The sequence below is a fragment of the Archocentrus centrarchus genome, unplaced genomic scaffold (assembly GCF_007364275.1).
Source record: "Archocentrus centrarchus isolate MPI-CPG fArcCen1 unplaced genomic scaffold, fArcCen1 scaffold_26_ctg1, whole genome shotgun sequence".
NCBI lineage: Eukaryota > Metazoa > Chordata > Actinopteri > Cichliformes > Cichlidae > Archocentrus > Archocentrus centrarchus.
In genome coordinates, this window is record NW_022060256.1 from 7,144,154 (window position 1) to 7,162,487 (window position 18,334).

Consider the following 18,334-nt stretch of genomic DNA (forward strand, 5'->3'; position numbering starts at 1 on the left):
TTATTCATAAATCAAAATTTTTTGAGCTGAGGATTTTTCTGCACTTTGAGCAAAATTCAGCTGAAAACTAATGAAGCTCAGGTGGGGGTGCAGGGAGGTGCTGAAAAACGACAACTGGCTGTCACACACTGCTGAATAAAGATCATGAGAAGCTTCTGCAACCACTGATGTCCAGGTTCACCTGGAGGAGCCTTTCAGGACCTCCTGCTCAGATCTTCACCCTCAGGCTATCATCTCAGCTTGGGGCTCATCTCAGCATTCCCAGCTTTGGAGTAAATTTATAAGGTGAAACCAAACTAGTGCATGGCTGTGAAAAAGTTTGATCTCATTTTCCTTCATTTAGTCTCTGGATTTTATGAGTTTTATAAATCTCTTTGTTTTGAAGCTTGTTGGATGTGAAATGTGCTCCACAAATAAATATATTATTATTGTTGTTGTTGAAAGGCAGATTTTATAGCTTGATTAATCACCCAGCATAATTTAACATCCTGTTTTCAGTTCTGGTCAGCTTCCTCACATGAAATTTTCTCTGCAGAGACGAAGTGAACCTCTCCTCCTCTCCTTTTTTGTTCAAGTTTCCGGTTCCCTACCGCCTGTGAAAGCAGCACGTCCCTCTGCCGCCCCCTGCAGTCCAAACCCTGAACGTTCACGCTTCAGTTTTTGATTTCCAAGTTTGGATCAAGTTTGGATCTGTCAGAGCTTTGATTTCATCACCGTTTCTCTATTTCGGACGTAAACATTGAACTTTGTGCAGAATTTTATTAAGTTTGTAAATGTAGAAGAAAAGGGCGCGAGGATGACCGGAGGGCTTAAAAACCTGAAAATCAAACATGGATCCACCTGCTGGAGATTTTCTCTCCTCTTTGGGGTAATGAAGCCACAAAACCGCAAGAACAAAAAAAGCTTTGGTGACTTCTTACTTTTGCAGATGGAAATGAAACCTGAAATGTACCTGAGCTATGACATCACCTGTGCACCTGCAGCATTAAAGTGATGAAGGCGGTTGAGTTTGAACTCTTCCTTCTCTCTGCAGCCACAGAGCCAAACATGAAGCTCAGACTCACGGTTTCATCTTCTGCTCTGGATTCATTTCTGCTCAAACACGGTGCAGATACCTTTCTTCATATCTGATTTGATAGTTTCAGCACAGGTTTCTACTCAGACGTCCTTTTTTCTTTGGAGCTTCTGTCCTCGCTCTGAACTCGAATGCAGCCGCCTTTAAAATGTGGAAAAAGCATCTCTCCATTTCCTCTGACGCCCTTCGTCTGAACAGGCAGCTGTTACATGATGTCATCATTTGTGACCCAGATGAAGCATCAGGTGGGAGTTTGAGGTATTCCCAAAGAACCTTCAGTATACAGCCCGGAGGAGCCGGCATTGAACCACCAACCTCTGAAACAGCCTCTCGTTAAATACTGAGCCAGACTGAACAGCTGCTGAGATGAAGCTGGAACAAAAGTACTACTACTGCTACTACTACTACTATTACTACTACTACTACTGCTGCTGCTGCTGCTGCACTGTTAAAAATGATTTGTTGGCTTAACTCAGTTGCGTCATCTTGTTGTTTTGTTTTCTGTAAAGCTTCAAATTAACTACACTTACATAAATCAGTTGATGCAGTTTGTTGACTTAACTTTTTGTATAAAATAATTTGGATTCAAAAGGCTCAGTTAGAACTGAAACGTAATCTGAACTCAGTTTATCAAGTTTTCTAAATGTGCATCAAACTGGCTCCACATCTACAAAGATACTACAACTCAATTTATTTAATGTAATTTTATTGTATAAATGTCAACAAGTGACTCGTTCATCAGAGTGCGTAAAACCAAGTGTCTCAAAGCCACAGCAGCTCCTGAGAGCACACAGAATATAAAATAAACTGCACTGTGTAGCAGCAGTAGAAATATAAAGCCCTTTAGTGATGTCAGTACCAAAGGACAAAATCATGAGTACCTTCCCCATGAACAGGTCAGTGGACCTCAACTGTGTATTATAGAGCAGTCCCATCAGGCTCACAAAAGCATTCCTTGATTACAGCGTCAGCTGATGCTGACTGAGTCTCTCCCGGTGACTGAACACACAGCAGCAGCAGCGGCGCTTTCGCTTCGCTTTTTTCCACCTTTTTTGGATGCGCGGAGCCTCCGTACTGGTCCGCTAGCGTCCCGTTACCATGGTAATCCGTAGGCCCAGCACCAGAGGACGCGGAGCGGAAACTCAGGTGAGTGCTGTTTACATGAAGAGGCAGAGAGACGTTTCTTTACCTCCGGGAGTCAAAATGTCCGGTTATTAACTCGAAACTCCGAGATCATAACCGGACATTTTGAGATGAAAACTAGAAAACAAACAAACAAACAAACCTGAGATTGGCCTCCAGAGTTCATCCTCAGGGTTCAGAGTTTATCTAAAAACTTAAAATGTCCTATTAGGAAAACCCGATCAGCTTCTAATCAATACATTTTTGAAGGAATTCCCTCTGAGGAGGCAAAGTTCCCTGAACTCACCGTCAGAGCTCCGCCTTCGTGGGCGGTCTGTTAGTCCAATGAAGCGCACAGCAGCCACATTATTATTGGTCAGATAATTGTATTAAAAAGGCTCCAACAGCACAAACACGGTCCAGAGGTCCAGTTAGCTGAGGTGAAGCCTAGCAGACAGCTAGCACCTACAACCGCCTTTCAGTCAGAGAGGCCACGCCCCTGATAACGCAAACTTTATTTAAACAGGTGAATTATAGAAACCCCCACCCCCACCCCCACCCACACACACACACACACACACACACACACACACAGAGCTGTTGTGAAGGGGAAAATAAGCTACAGAGACCAAAGCAGTTTCTGTATCAGGCTATAAACATGTTTATTTCTGCTGTAAAGTTTTAAGAGTCTAAGGGGACTGACTCACTGTGGCGCCTCTGCTGGACGGCAGAGGAACTGCAGCTGTGGAGCTTCAGGGTTGGAGGTTCTTTTCTGCATGCAGTGCTGCACCCTGCTGTGCTGGAGTATTAATACTTTTATTATCAACATGATGTCCTCTATTCTTAACTGATAAACACACTCTCACACAATGTGGAAAATTCAGATTTTTGCAGATGAATCTGCTGATTTGTTCACATGGATTAAAAACAATAAAGGCTGAAACAACATCAATAGAAAATTACAATAAAGTCATTCACGTCTATGAAATCTAAACTCGGATTTTCATGTCTTTGTAAAGTCAGGACTCAGAGATCAAGCTGTGACCTTCATCCTCACCTCACCTCAAGCATGTCATCGTCTCCGAGGGTGGGCGTGGTCAGACGCTCAATGCTGAACGACCCACTGCTCATCAAGGTAAACAGGACCTGTCAGTGATTGGCTGATCTTGTAGTTTTATCTTTCAGCTTTGGTCGTGCGCCTCCCTGACAGCTCAGCCTGTGAGTATAATGGAGCAGTCGCTGATCGCCGCCTCAGCAGGGATGACGCCGCAGTCAGTTATGGCAGACTCCAGGATTAAAAAGAAATCTGATCTTTGGTTTCACTGGTTATAAAATACGTCATGAAGTACATTTTTTATTAAATGTTTTTTGTGTGTGATGTATATGGAGTTACCGTCCCCATGTTTATTGGATGAAAAATATCTTCAAAGATAGAAAAATGTTTGTATAAAGTAAATGAAAAATGAACTCATTCAGTTTGATGTGAACTTTGACTGCAGGAAACCACAGATTGTATAGAAAAGATAGCCGTAGCCTCCAACACTAAGGCAGCTCAAACCTGCATTCTTTCTGACAACCAGCAGAGGGCGACTCCTCTACTTTAGCTCCGCTCGCTTATCCAAATATGGTCACATCCAGTTTGAAAATCAAAGCTGGTACAGTACAGACATGCATTAAAGTACATGATGAGGAAGCTGATGGTGATGAAGATGATGACTAAGATAATGGTGCCGCTGGTGAAAATGATGTCATCAACCCTTCTCTGTGCAGGCACCTCTTGGGCGCTCCCGGTCCAGAGGACTCGCCATTCCTGATCTGGGCTTCACTTTTGGAGTCAGCAGCAACTCGCTCAGAGATGGAGGCGTGGCCGAGGGTAAGCCCCACCCACTCCACCGACACAAAACAGTCATTGTAACACTAATGTGCTGAGCATTAGCACAATAACAGGCTAACTGTTAGTGTGGCGGGGTGGGGTCTGAGCTTTATTTTCACATCATGATACTAACATTTTTTTTATATTATCACTGTGTGTGTGTGTGTGTGTGTGTGTGTGTGTGCACTGAGGCAATCAGCTGTCACAGTGTGTTTGGATAAAGTTAACATGCCTTCAGGCAGCAATCACTGCTGTCACTCAAACACGTGCTTTTCAGCCAACACACACACACACAATATAAGACTCCTCTCATGTGTCAATCAGTGACACACACATACACACAAATTAAGTATAGTCACTAATTATTTTCTGTGGATCGTTTGGTGAAAGCAGTTTGCCTCTGCTGCACCTTTTTCCTTCTTTTCTGATGGTCTCAGACTTCGATGTTTGTATCAAATGTGGCCAAAGTTTAAAATGATGAGGTAAATGTAATTCCTGACATCAGCTCATCACACGTTTCTTTTTTTAAAATTTCATTTTCACAGCATGCCTCTTAAATACAGGCAGTACGGCTCACAAACTCCTGGTTCTGCCCCATTGTAGGCTTCCAGAAGGTGGCCGGTCAGAAGAAAGTGTTTTTTTTTAGAGTGTGAGGGAGCTTGTTTCAGATGGAGGATGAACCGAGAGGCCAGTATGAGATAATGAAGCATTATTTTGAACCGTGAATCATGTAAAAATACAGAGATGGCAGAGAGGGGTGTGGCTTCTCGTTACGCCTCACTGTTACCATAGTAACTGTTATTGGTTTACTGTATCCATAATTTAAAGTAGCATGGTGTTTATCCAGCGCTCTGCTGGCAGGACATTGATGGACATGTTAATTCAGTGTAAGGTCATGTGACTTTGTGCATGTGAAGTGGAAGGATAACATGTATGAAAAGAAGTTTTTGAAACTTTATTTTGGAAGTCACCAAAGGTTTTAATCAGATTTGACCTGTGGTTCTTTACGTGCAGTTTTTCTGACCCAGTGACCATTAAAGTTATGATTCCCTCCATATTTGTTCAGTTAGCGGTTTCAAAATAACTAACCAGAGGGTTCAAAGATGGCTTCTACAAGGATTTTGTCTCTTTCTGTGCTCAGTAATACTGAAACAGGCTGATCTCATTATATCCAGGGCCCCCTTAAGTTTCAGGTCCAAGGTTCTGACTCCTATTGCCGTTCACTAACCCATCCACATGTGTTGTGTCAGCTCTGTCCAGCTGGAACGTTCAGCCCCAGCAGGAAGAATCTGCTGTTCAAGTTCCAGACTTCGTGTCTCTGAACCGGGAGGCAGTGAAGTCCGGGATGGTGAAGCCCAAAGAGCTGAGTCAGTACCGGGCTCAGAGGGCACAGTGCGCCACCTCCAAACAACGGGGCAGCAGGTTTCCGCAACACCCAGATCAGGTGCCTGACATCACTTTTGGAGTCAGAAACAGGTGAGAAAAACCCATAATGATGAAGTGATGTCTGATTGATACTAACGACCAATTAGTGAACGATCGATCGATGTCTCCATCAGGCCGTCGTCTCCAATCTCAGGCCTCCTGTCTCATCAGTATGCTCAGCGCTGGCTGGATGATCAGCTGAGCAAGAATCAAACTGGCAACTGCAAACACAAGGTAAGAGAGGGAGAAGCTCAAACATCCACAGCCTGCTCATTGAGTGTGAGTGTGAGTGCATGTGTGTGTGTGTTGTCTTCATATTGTGAATTTTTGTGTGCAGATTAAACCAGGTAGTATTACAGAAACCAGGACCAGCCTCCTGAGGAGGAGCAAATCTCTGCCAGTTATAGAAAGACGACCTAAACCAGCCCATTTCGCACAGGTAACACACACCTGTATATATACTCGTATACCTGCACAATGCCAAACTTGTTCAGCAAGCTTTGGGAAGATCAGCCTGGTAGTTTTTGGATAATATTCTGACAAACACATTAATATTAATTAATTTCTTGCTTAATTTCAGCTTTTGTTTGTTGTTGCTTCACCATGTGAAGTTGGTGTCTTTACAGTAACACAGACTGGACCAGAGTTTTCTGTCTGAACTGCCACCTGAACAAACTCATGCTCTCTGCTCCGCTCTGTCTGCAGGTGGGTCCGGCTCTCGACACTTTCAGGGACCAGGAGGCTCGTCTGAGGGCGTTCAGGGGTCGTCACTCAGATTCTCAATCCAGGACTCAGCATTCAGTTCTGGGGACGGACTGTCGTGAAGAGCCTGAGCAGAAAATGGACTGAACCACTCTGAGGATATTTTAGTGTGTTTAATATTTTTATTGAAAGTTTGCATTACAAAAATACAAATGTACAGAAATTACACATGAGAAAAGTAAGAAAAAATATAGTAATAATAGTTAATAATAATAATAAAAAAAAGAAAGAAAAACCCACCCCATAATAATAAACAAACCCAGTCCTCACTGTCATTTAAGTATTGTGCAAAAAACGCAAAGCAGTATATGCTGCTGTATACCTGATCGACCAGTGTCTCTAAAAACCCTCTATTCCTGAACCTGCTTTGAGGCTTGATTAAAGAAAAGAAGGAAAGATTTCCAGGTCTGGTAAAATTTGTTTTCCGAGCCACACATCTAATTTTCTCCAGTTTTAAATTGGATAATACATCCTAATCCAGTGTGTTACTGTGGGTGGGGCAGTGTCCCTCCACTGCAGAAGGATCAGGCAGTGCGCCAGCAAAGTTGAAAAGGCAATCACTTTGTGTCCCCCCAACAGGTAATCCCAACCCCTCAGGGACAACCCCAAACAGCAACATAGTTGGATCTGAGGTCATTTTAACTGTAAAAACTGTAGAAAGGGCTTCACAAACACCTCCCCAAAAGTCTTGTATTTTAGGACAAAGTCAGAACGTGTGAATCAGAGTGGCTTCCTCACATTTACATTCATCACAGGTTGGAGCTTCTCCTGGATACATCTCAGCCAATCTGGATTTGTGAAGGTGCACCCGGTGAACCTTCCGGTGAATAAGGGAGTGCCTTGCACATATGGAAGAGGAGTGGATTCTCTTTAAAATTTTGGCCCAAATTGTCTCACTGATAGTGATTTGTAAATCTTGTTCCCAAGATAGTTTTACTGCAGGGATGTGAGGGAAAAGTAAATGGGAAATCATTCTCAAAATGGCAGAAATTGGTTCTTTCTTAGTTGGGTTAGATCAGGGGTGGGCAAATCCAGGCCTCGAGGGCCGGTGTCCTGCAGGTTTTAGATGTGTCCCTGATCCAACACACCTAAATCAAATGGCTGAATTACCTCCTCAGTATGCAGTCAAGTTCTCCAGAGCCCTGTTAATGACTTCTATGTGTGAGTCAGGTGTGTTGGATCAGGGACACATCTAAAACCTGCAGGACACCGGCCCTTGAGGCCTGGATTTGCCCACCCCTGGGTTAGATGATATCAGTTCGTCAATTATACTGTTATCTGGTCTATCTGGGAACCCTGGGATGGAACCTGCAACATAATGCCTGACTTGTAGGTACCTAAAAAAATGAGAAGTGGGAAGATTAAATTTAGAAGACAGCTGTGCAAAAGAGGCAAACTTATCTCTGAAAAAAAGATCCTTAAAATACCTAAGGCCTTTTTGGAGCCAGATATTAAAAGTGGTGTCTTGCATCGATGGAGGAAAAAAGACATTTGATGCTATTGTATTAGAAAGGCTCATATTTTGGAGTATTTCCTAAATTGTGAATAAATTCTAATTGAACTATTAACTACAGGGTTTGTGATTGTCCGATTCATGAAAAAGGTACCTGCTCCAAACACTAATGATAGAAATGCAGAATCACAAGGGTCTGATGATAGAATACTATTCTGATACTATTCTGTTACTAGTTAACTTCAATAAACGGAGCTGTTTTTAAAGCAGCTGCTGAGGTTCAACCCTGGAGGTGTTACACAGAGCTGAAGTGAAACCAGGACTAAGAAACCCTCATTCTGAATCTGTAGGACTTCTTTAGGTTTGTGAAACTGATTCACCACTCGTCCGAGAGGCTTCTTCAGTTCTACAACAACTGGTGGAGAGTCCCAGGTAATAAACCCCTCATCGGGATTGTCCCCTTGAGCCAAGGTGTGAAAAAAATGCGTGGGTCAATACCATCATCAAGGCCAAGGTGTAAATCCTCTATCAGACATTGCCCCACCCCACCATCCTGTGAGCTGTCGAGGTCACCTGAGTGGGCTGAAGCACCTAGGAAGGGAGATGGGGGGGGGTTGTAGGTGGCTGACAGCTGGTGTTGTAAGCCAGCATCTCTGTTCAGTGACGGTTGTTCACAGTGGACATACCAAACCATCTGTGAGCATCCTCAAAGAGTGTCCTTCCGCCTTCAGGTGCAGGTGTACGCTCTGGTCCTGCTGAGGTGGCTCTCCTGTATTGTGTCATGCATCTGTGGAGTGGTTATTTGGTTTCTCTGTAAAAGTCCGAGCGCTTTTCTCTTAGTTGCTTAGCTTGTGTTTGAATGGTTTGTCTTTGGGGGAAACTAAAGAAGCAAAACATACCTAATGAAGTCCAGCTGCCTTCTTTTCAGGCACTCAAGACTACCATGACACGGATGACTGAGAACCTACACAGTTATTCTGAATTCCATTCACATTTAGGCAGCCACTTTATTACCTGCACTTTCTTAGTACCAGGCTGAACCAGCGTTTGTCTGTGCTGTGATCCATCACGGCACAGATTGAATACATGATAACCTGTCCTGATAACATCACACAATTTCTGCAGAACCTTCATGATGAGATCACGCTCCAAGTATTGGATTGGATCAGTCCAATAGTAAGCATTTATTGAATATCTGCATCACAGCATGGTCATTAAGGGTGGACGATTATCATTACCCTGAGCAGCAGCTGTGAATGGACGGTTTTTGCAGGTTAAATCTGGTCTGTCAGTTGTGGTGGCCTTTTAAAGCCACCGCTTTGAGGCTGTCTGAATGTTTCAGTGAAAGCTTCAGTTGGAAGAAAAGTGAAAGTTTTGCAGAAAGCTAGTCTGCATCACACCCATTGGCGGTTCTAGGGGCGGGGCCACAGGGGCATTGGCCCCATCTGAAATCTGATTGGCCCCCTGAAGTGCCCCTGTCCTGTCACTTTGTCAGAGAGCGAGGATCAAATTATAGGTGGATGCAATTCCATGCCGAAACACCAGTAGCATTAATGAGCCAAATAGTAATGCTCAGCGTCAATAAAGCTTACAGAAGAAAAAGATTTGAACGATCTTGCAGAGAAAGTTTTTTTTAATCCACAACTGATGCCAGTCTACATTTTGAGGAGTTTGTTGGTAATGATAAGTCATAAATCCCTTTTTACTCACAGCTGTCACATAGCGTAAGTCTGACAAATATTAAATTAAGAAGCAAAGTTAGTTAAGAGTAATGTTAACTGAGGCCCTACTTGTGTTTGGACATGAATGTTAGCATTTCACTAATTCATGTACTTCTTTGTAATTTGCACTTGTGTGTTAACATTAACTATAATGTTTGGCAGTGATAGAGAAGAATATGAAAAGAAAGGGTCAGTCTCAGGTGGGAATTCAGCAGTTTTTGAGCAAAAGAGTGAGTCTGCCAGCTGAAGATGAGCAGGGTGAGAGGAGGGAGAGAGCAGCAGGACACAGCAGACCAGAGGCTGGTCAAGAGCAGGGCACCTCCAGCCCCTTTTCATCAGGTCAGAAATCATTTAGAGAGAGCAACAACAGTTAATGCTGTAATGTATGAAATGTGTGATATTGTTATTTAGTGAAATGGCACATAAGTTCACTGAATTCTTACACCTCACGGTGATAAGATTTACCATAACTGTAATGTAATGGCTTTAATTTTTATTGGTCCGTATATCTACCACAAATACTTGGCCCCTCTATGAATACTGTGGCCCCTTGATGGCCCCTTACTCAGAAAAATCCTAGATCCGCCACTGCTCACACCAGCTGCTGTTTCAAACATTTTAAACTGGCAAGATTCTGATCAGTCACTCGTACACGGACTACTTTTAGCTACAAACCTTTGTGCCAGTTCTTATGCTGCATCTCTGTGTGAGTGATGTTTCTGTCTGAGTGAATGGCGGTGATGTCCCCGTCCCAGCCACAGGAACCACATGTTGAAAGGTGATGTGCTCCCTGCTCCTCTGTGACACTAATGGGACCATGATATCCAAACTGAACTTCATGTTTTATTCAGTCAGCCCTGAAGGCAGCGACTGAGACCAGAAATTCATCAGCAAAGAGTTCCCTGAGCTGGAAGCTCGTTTTTCTCACAGATCAGGCCAGAGGAGTCGCCCCCTGCTGGATGTTAGAAAGAATGCAGGCTGCAGAAGCATGTGGAACTTCAGTTCAAGGACTTTTTTCTCCAGTCTGATGATCAGCTTAAACTTCATTTGCCTCAAATAAAAACATCTATATGCATTAATGAACAGGTGTTCCTCATTAAATACCTGTTCGTAAGTTAGTTCACATCCAGACTCGTAACAAGTTCTTGTGGATTTTTTAAACGAGCTTTAAAAAACAAGATTTCCCATCAGAGTTCACATCCTGTCAGAGTGACAGTAACATCCAGTAGCCTGAGCTGTGCTTACATGAGTGTGAAGGTTTTAAACTCTGATGGTTGATGTGGTGCTGTAGATCCTGCTCATCCTCTCATTTTAATCCCTTTGACATCAGTTTGGAAATCTCCTCTCAGAGAACAATAAAGTCTTTTTAAAAATTTTTAACCTGAACCTGCAGAAATAAAGTTGAAAGTTGCTGTAGGTACTTCCTGACTGCAGGTCAGTATTTAAATTTTTTCATGTTGCATTGATTTTGTATCGATGCCTTCTTCCTCTTCTTCTTCAGGACGTTTATTTTTATGCAGCTGGGAAGTAAAAAGAGGAGGAGGAGGAGGAGGAGGAACAGGAGGAGGAGTGTTTAACACAGTCTGATGCTGAAATCAGCTGCTGATCGATCCGTTCAGCTTCCTTCGGATCAATACCCTGCTCTCTGCTCAGTTTTATTTTAAACCTGTAGTTTCTATTTATTTATTCATTTTAATACGAAAACTGCGTCAGAGTCAAATTAATGCGTTTCGGGCTGTGGGACGTCTGCGGCGTCTACTCAGCACCTGTCTGAACAGACTCACCTGAGTCCGGACGGAGATGGAGGTCTCCGCCTCCGGCTGCTTTGGGTTCCGGATCGATTCGCTGCTTTCGCTCAGACCGCCCGGCGCGCTCCTTTCCCGGGCAGACCCTCCGGAGCTCAGCCCGGGAAGCAGCAGCGGCTGCTCGGCGCCTCCGTCCCCGTGGAGGGATCCCGTTCCCCGGCTGGTGTCTCCGCCTTTGCCCGGTCCGCTCCAGCACCGCTCCGCCAGCTCCTCCTTCCTGATCCGGGACATCTTAGCGGACTGTCCGCCGTGCTCTCACCCGGGACAGGTCTACTCTGAGCCGTGTCAGCCCGAGCTGGAAGCCGAGCCCTTCCAGTCCGGACCGGATGAAGATTTCCAGGATAAAAGTCTGAGCAGCGAAAGCAGAGGTAAAACACCGTTTAAAATTTCCACAAATCTGAAATAAAATATAATATAATCAGATGGAAAGACATTGATTTTATTTTGAGTTTCTATCATTAAAAAGTTTTTGTTTTTATCAGAAGCAGCGAACAGCTGTTTGAAGCCTGAAGGAAACTTCTTTATTTCCTTCAGCAGGAACGAACGCAGATTTTTACATTACTGAAATAAAAAGAGTAAAAACCGAGTTTATCGGCTTCAGTTTGTCTCAGCAGCTCTTTGTTCTTCTTTGTTCTGAATCTGAATCTAAAATACAAAATAGAAAACCATTTTTTTCTGATTTCTTCTGCTGCCTTTGATGTTTCTATTAAAGAAGAGCAGAAAGTTTCTCATTAATTATTAATGTAAATGTCATTAATTAAGCTACAAAATGAAATCTTAGTTTATGTTTTAATGAGGATTTAGAGAAACGAAGCAGACGGTGAAACTCATTTTTTTTGCTTCTGATTGTTCAAACTTTGATTCATTTTAAAAGGAAAAATAAATCTGCAGTCTCTGAATCTGATTTTTTGTGCCTTTATTCTAAACAGCAGTTAATAATCTGAACAGCTTTGAGGTGTTTGACAGCAGAAAGATTAAACTTTTTTTTTTTTAAAAAGAGCCTTTAATCACTGTTTTTCGGACCTGTAATCATTAATCAGTGGATCAGGGTATTTATGATAATCAACTCTTAAGTAGAAAATTCACAGATTTTCTGTTAATCACTGAAAACACAAAGAAATAAAGAAAATAAAACATTATTAGGAAAAACGGAGCAAACACGCAGGCGCGGGCTCAGCTGGAAACATTGGTTTTATTTTTATGATTATTTTCTGATCTCAGGTGGCCTTAAAGGTCCGGCACGTGCGGCCTTTGGTTGAAATATTAAAACAGATATTGGATGAAATGTAAGGACGGCCCTCAGTGACGGGCCAGCGAGTCCATAAATGTGAACTTCTCCGTTTTGTAACCCCAAAAGTGTACCCAGAATGCACCAGTGAAACAGCTCGACCATCCACGGATTGTTTCTGCGCCTCCGTGTCACAGACGTGAAACTGTGACAGATCCATCAGACTGTGACTCCCTGTGTGCGTGAAATGCAGTTTTTAAAGAGCTTAAATGAGTTTTTCAGCCCTGAAAGTTTTATGTGGAGATCTGCTGGACTCATAAAGTTATGATGGGCCCAAAAAAAAAGTTTTAGTATGAAGGTAAAACTCTGCATGGCTTCATATGAATAAGGTTCATATGATTCAGGCACTGAGTCTAATGTGAAAACTGATGAGGTAGCTTTACTAAATAACAGAGCGAGGGGGTGAAGTTATACTAACTTGCTTTTGTTGACTTAAACTGAGAAGTAGAGGAATCAGAGAAGATCGGTCATATGAACTTAAAACGAGCTCTGCACGATCTTAACCCAAACCTTTAAACTCAGAGACAGGGCTGATTAACTTTACTCATTACTCAAATAACTTCACATTTTAAAAAAATTAAGAGCACTTGTGCTCAAGTACCTGTACGGCTTAAACATGTAATTAAGACAGTTTTCAAAGTAAAAGCACTCTTCATAATTTATTACAGTTAAACGCACGTTATACCAGCTTAGTTTGGGCAAATTTATATTAAACAAACTCGGTTTTCCTTTTCTAAAAACCAGATTCGTGTGAGCCACACACCGCGCAGAAACACAGCACCGATCACACCGGAGTCCACCGCAGCGGTTTAACGTAAATCAGTGAATTCAACTTTCTTCACTTATTTTTTATTTGCTTTCACAGCTCTTTTTTCCCTCTGTCAGCAAGAACTATAAACTTCAGCTTAACTCCAGGCAGATCCTCATCTATCTATCTATCTATCTATCTATCTTACTGTTTTTTCTAAGTAAGCAACATTTCTGCCTGGGCTGTGCAAAGCCTCCCGAGATGGTTAATATAGTTTTGATAATAGTTTAATGAGTGGCATCGTTAAAAACTTAGGCATAACCCTTTTTGTGTTATTCCTGTGCAGTTTCAGGGTTGTTGTTCCGCTGTTGCACCTGTGCGTGTGCATGTGCGTGTGCGCGGGGCATGAATACAACATAAACTAATGCTGCGTCTCTCTGAGCTTTCAAACCTAAAGTCAGTTAAATGCTTTTATTTCTCTATATTTACATGAACACGTTTTTATGATGTTTGAGTAAAGCAAACTTATTAAGTGTTGTTAATGTTTCACAGATTTACAGCTTCGCTTTCGACTTTAACCGAAACAATTTTCATGTCATTCAAAACTAGAAAATGATATATATATTTTTTTACTGCTGTCTAACTAAATGCAAACAAAAATGCTACTCTGACCATATTCAGTTCATCTTTGTTAATGAAGCGCCGCATCAAAGACCTCTCACGGCAGTTTTATTTTACAGACAAGTGCAGGTTGGAGCTGTGCGGGGAAATTAAACGACGAAATTCAGAACAACAAATTAAAGGCATTTTATATTTTACAGCCAAAAAGCGACAGAGACATAAAATATTATTTAAAATAGTTTAATGGGCACAACAGAAAATAAAGGTTCATAAAGAATAAGAGGAATTTCAGGTTCTGATTTATTCTGCAAAGGAACATGTCTGATACTCAACTGCACTTTCTAAATCAATTTAAAACAAATTAAGAATCAATTAAATTAAAGACACGGAACTGCGGACGTGGTCGGGGGGCTGGGGGGGGCCTGAGGCCCCGGGTCAGGCCAATAAATGCTGTAATTAAATGAATTGAATCACTTTTGTTTACGTTTTTCTCTCTCTAATAAAAAACCAAAGCAAAACCAAACAAAAAAATTATAAAACTGTGAGAAAGTCAAAAGAACTTCAGGAGGTTAAACGGCGATTTTTGGTGCACCTGCACAAAGTTTTTCTCTCGCTGACCAATCACCTTACAGGCCTGATGTGATGTCATTAATACCTCAGTGCAGAGCGGCGGCTGTGACGCGGTGGCGGCGCGTCTGAAAAAGCCCCGAAAGGCTCGGACGGCTTTCAGCGACCAGCAGCTGTCGCGGCTCGAGAGAAGCTTCCAGAAGCAGAAATACCTGAGCGTCCAGGACCGCATGGAGCTGGCGGCCTCGCTGCAGCTCAGCGACACGCAGGTCAAGACCTGGTACCAAAACCGCAGGTAAACACACACCTGGCACCAGAACCGCAGGTAAACACACACCTGGCACCAGAACAGCAGGTAAACACACACCTGGCACCAGAACATGAACCCGGACACGTGATTTCGGGCTGTTTCTCCTTCATTGGTCGTTATTTTGGTTTCTGCCTGCAGACACATTTTTCCTGATAAATAATAAACAGTGCGATCAATAATTCAGCAGCGTGCACTGTAATTATGATCAATAATTAATGGAGAAACAAATTTGGAGCTTTTAGCGCCGAAGAAGAGGATTTTTTTTTATTATTTAGACCACCGTGCTGTGATTGGTCAGAGAACTGAATGTCATCACAGAGCTGCTCATCGGTTTGTTTTCAGGATTTATTTTTATTTTATTATTATTATTATTTTAGGACAGAAGCAACTTAATGGATGAAGGTTATCATTATTAAATGACCTATACCGCCAAACATGTCATAATCAACTCAGTGTACTTCAAAATTGCTGCCATTCGCATAATTCCAGCTTACTGTAATAACCCTATGTTGGTTATGAAGTGCAGTTTCTCAGCTTTCAGAAACCATTTGAATTTTTCCAATAGGACAAATGGTTGCAGAATTATGGTAATTCAAAGTTCCTTTGATCAGCCGCCTCAGAGCTTGGTGTTAACCAGCTGTTCAGGGCTATTAGAGGCAGTATAGGGTTATAACATGTAAGCTGTCTGCACATTTCTGATGGCTCTCTTGTTGCAAAACTACCTCTGCAAACTGTTGGTCTGGGCCTTAAACCAATGCTTTGCATGCCTCCATTTTCTTGCTGCTGGGTTTTAAAAATGGCATGGCTGACTCTGTTAGTGACGACGCTCCCTGGCCAGTCAGTGGCGTGCTGTTCTTCCACATCACATTTTCGCATCACCTCGGATTGCTTGGAACCCCAGCTGAGTGAGTACTAAAAAAGTACCTGTACCAGGTACTAATGGAAACACCTTCAAACCCCAGCTGAGTCGAGCTGAGTCGATACTAATGGAAAAGCGGCTTTTGTGACTCTAATGGGACCGTAATGTTCAAAATAAACATCACCAGACCTGAAAGCAGCAACTGAGACCATAAACTCATCAGGAAGGAGTTTAATGAGCTCAGATGAAGTGAGCAGCACGCTCATTTTCTCATAGACGTCTATCCAATCAGACAGGGGTCGCCCCCTGCTGGACATCAGAAGGAATGCATGTATAAGGAGCATCAGCACTTGCTTTACTCTTCAGACCTAGAAGACACATCTTTATATACTGTTTATAATGTTATACTACAGCCTGCACCTAGATGCCATTTGTCAGTATCAACAGAAAAGAACTCATTAATTACCAGAGATCACGCCAATAAAACATGGAGGAAGATGAGATGCTACTTAACAAACACGAGCAAAGTGCAAAGTCATCCAAACCTTTTGGAAAATAAATAAAAATGTATTCATTCAAACTTCTGCAGGGCACACTGGAAAGCCAGGAGGCGGTCCTATCTCTGTGCAGTCATGTGACAGCAGTTTGGTGTCAGGTGTTTAAAAATATCTGAACAGTGAAAGTGAAAACGTGCTCCAACTCAGTAACGTGTGGTTTGTGTTTCCGACAGGACCAAGTGGAAGCGTCAGTCTGCTGCTGGCTTGGAGCTGCTGGCTGAGGCCGGCAGGATGTTCCTGCCCACGCACTACCTGTACCCTCCTGCTCCGCCCACAATGGACCTCTATCTGTACCGAGGCCACACCCACCACTACCATCACCACTCTGCCCCACCTCTGCTACCCCCACATCCTCACCCACACCCACACTGAGCCACTCCCCCTTTGACTGCAGTGCACTGGGAGAATGGGGGCGACGTGGAGCTCCTTCATCAGCAGGACAGAGGCGGTTATCAGACTGAAGGTTTCTCTGCTTTGGTTTCACTAATCTCTGATTGCTTTGGAGATCCTGGATCTCAGGAGGAGAAACTGAATCCAGGTTCTGGAAGAACTTCAGAAAACACAACAGCAGCCTCCAGTTTACGTCTGGCCAAACGAATGAGTCCAGGCTCAGTTTTCTGAAGAGGATCCAAAGCTGCAGTCTGAGACCACAAGGTGGACCAGACACCAAAATCAAGTAGAACTTTGCTCCATCCATGAAGATCACAGCAGTGGACTCAGTGAGTGAATATGTGACAGCTGGGAGGTCATCTGTGTGACCGGCTGGATACTGACCCTCAGAGTGGATCTGACTCACAAACTTGTCTCTGTACATTTCTCTAGCTCTAGTTCAGGTTTTTACATTTTCAATAAAGAAAATAAAGATTTGAATGTTTCTTGTTCTGATTTCTTTGATTCAAAATGAAACTGATGGTTCTGCACAGTTTCCAGACTCAGGTTAGTGTGGTTCTGACTCTGACTTTGGGTCTCGTGGAGATCTTTATGATGAGCACATCTTACTGTGACTAAAGCCACTGGCCTTGACTTGATGTTCACTCACATCCACACTGGTTTTGACTGGGATCACTGAGATCCAGGGTAGCAGTCCAAACAAAGACCCCTTCTCCCCAACCAACCTCCTCTAGCACTTCTGGGGGAACACTGAGGGTAGTGTGTCCTGGGACTGCCCTCACCTGGCAGGGTCCAAGAGTCCATCCTGGTCAGATTCTTGAACCAACTCAATTGGTTCCTTTTGATATGGAAGAGTAGCGGCTCCCCTCTGAGCTCTTCACCGTCTCGAAGGCTGAACCCAGACACGATTCAGAAGAAATTTGTTCATGGGCTTCCTGTCTCCAAGTTGGTTGGATTGTGACATCATCCATGGGCTTCAACACTCAAAAGCTGTGTCCAAATTCAGGGGCTGCATCCTTTCAAGGATGCAGATAATTGCATTAAAAATGCTCCAAAAGGCTCCAACAGCACAAACACTGTCCAGGGGTCCAGTTCAGGGACTCAAGTTAGCTGAGGTGAAGCCTAGCACACAGCTAGCAGCTACAGCCGCCTGTGTCACCATCCACCTGTCAGTCAGAGAGGCCCCTAATAATGCAAACTTAATTTAAACAGGTGAGTTATAGAAACATCCTCCCCGTACAGCTGTTATGAAGGGGGAAATTAGCGACAGAGACCAAAGCCATTTCTGTATCAGGCTGTAAACAAATTTTAACATGGGAGTCTATGGGGACTGACTCATTGTGGCGCCTCTGCTGGCCAGCAGAGAAACTGCAGTTGTGGAGCTTTCAGGCTGGTCTTTGACCTCGAGTAGTTCTGAGGATGTCGACTTGAGCAGGTTTTGATCTTATCTGGTTTTAGCTCCTGGGGACTTCCAGGGAGTGACCTAACACAGCAAATAACCTGAACTTGTGCTGATGGTGGTTTAACCTGTGTTGTGCGTTTGTGTGTTTGAACTCAGTTCTTAGTGTTTAACAGTCTGCTGCTGATGGTCTGAGCTCTCCTCTCCAGCCATCAGTCGGCTGGACTTTTCATTCAAGAATCGGACGTTTACGGAGCAATTAGCTGATGAAATATTAACCAGCAGGTGAAATATTGATGCTGTTAAAAGGCAGCGATTACACATCAGAATGACTGGCTTGAGTCTGAGTGTTTCCTTAA

The 18,334-nt window shown here is 43.2% G+C and overlaps 2 protein-coding genes across 3 annotated transcripts; both read left to right on the plus strand.

The window, feature by feature from the left end:
- Positions 1-2,150: 2,150 nt before the first annotated feature.
- On the plus strand, positions 2,151-6,625 carry cfap77 (cilia and flagella associated protein 77). 2 transcript variants are annotated; one of them, XM_030723622.1, is made up of 7 exons: positions 2,151-2,221; positions 3,217-3,332; positions 3,968-4,070; positions 5,321-5,546; positions 5,630-5,729; positions 5,833-5,934; positions 6,201-6,625. In XM_030723622.1, the coding sequence occupies exons 2-7, from the start codon at positions 3,267-3,269 to the stop codon at positions 6,342-6,344; spliced, it is 741 nt and encodes a 246-aa protein (XP_030579482.1). In that variant the 5' UTR covers positions 2,151-2,221; positions 3,217-3,266; the 3' UTR covers positions 6,345-6,625. The 2 variants fall into 2 exon arrangements, with proteins under 2 accessions (XP_030579482.1, XP_030579484.1); XM_030723624.1 differs by having other exon boundaries at positions 2,160-2,221; positions 3,221-3,332.
- A 4,606-nt stretch (positions 6,626-11,231) lies between these two features.
- On the plus strand, positions 11,232-16,976 carry barhl1a (BarH-like homeobox 1a). The gene is made up of 3 exons (XM_030723401.1): positions 11,232-11,604; positions 14,554-14,755; positions 16,360-16,976. Exons 1-3 carry the CDS (start codon positions 11,232-11,234, stop codon positions 16,556-16,558), a joined length of 774 nt encoding a protein of 257 aa, XP_030579261.1. The 3' UTR covers positions 16,559-16,976.
- Positions 16,977-18,334: the final 1,358 nt, after the last annotated feature.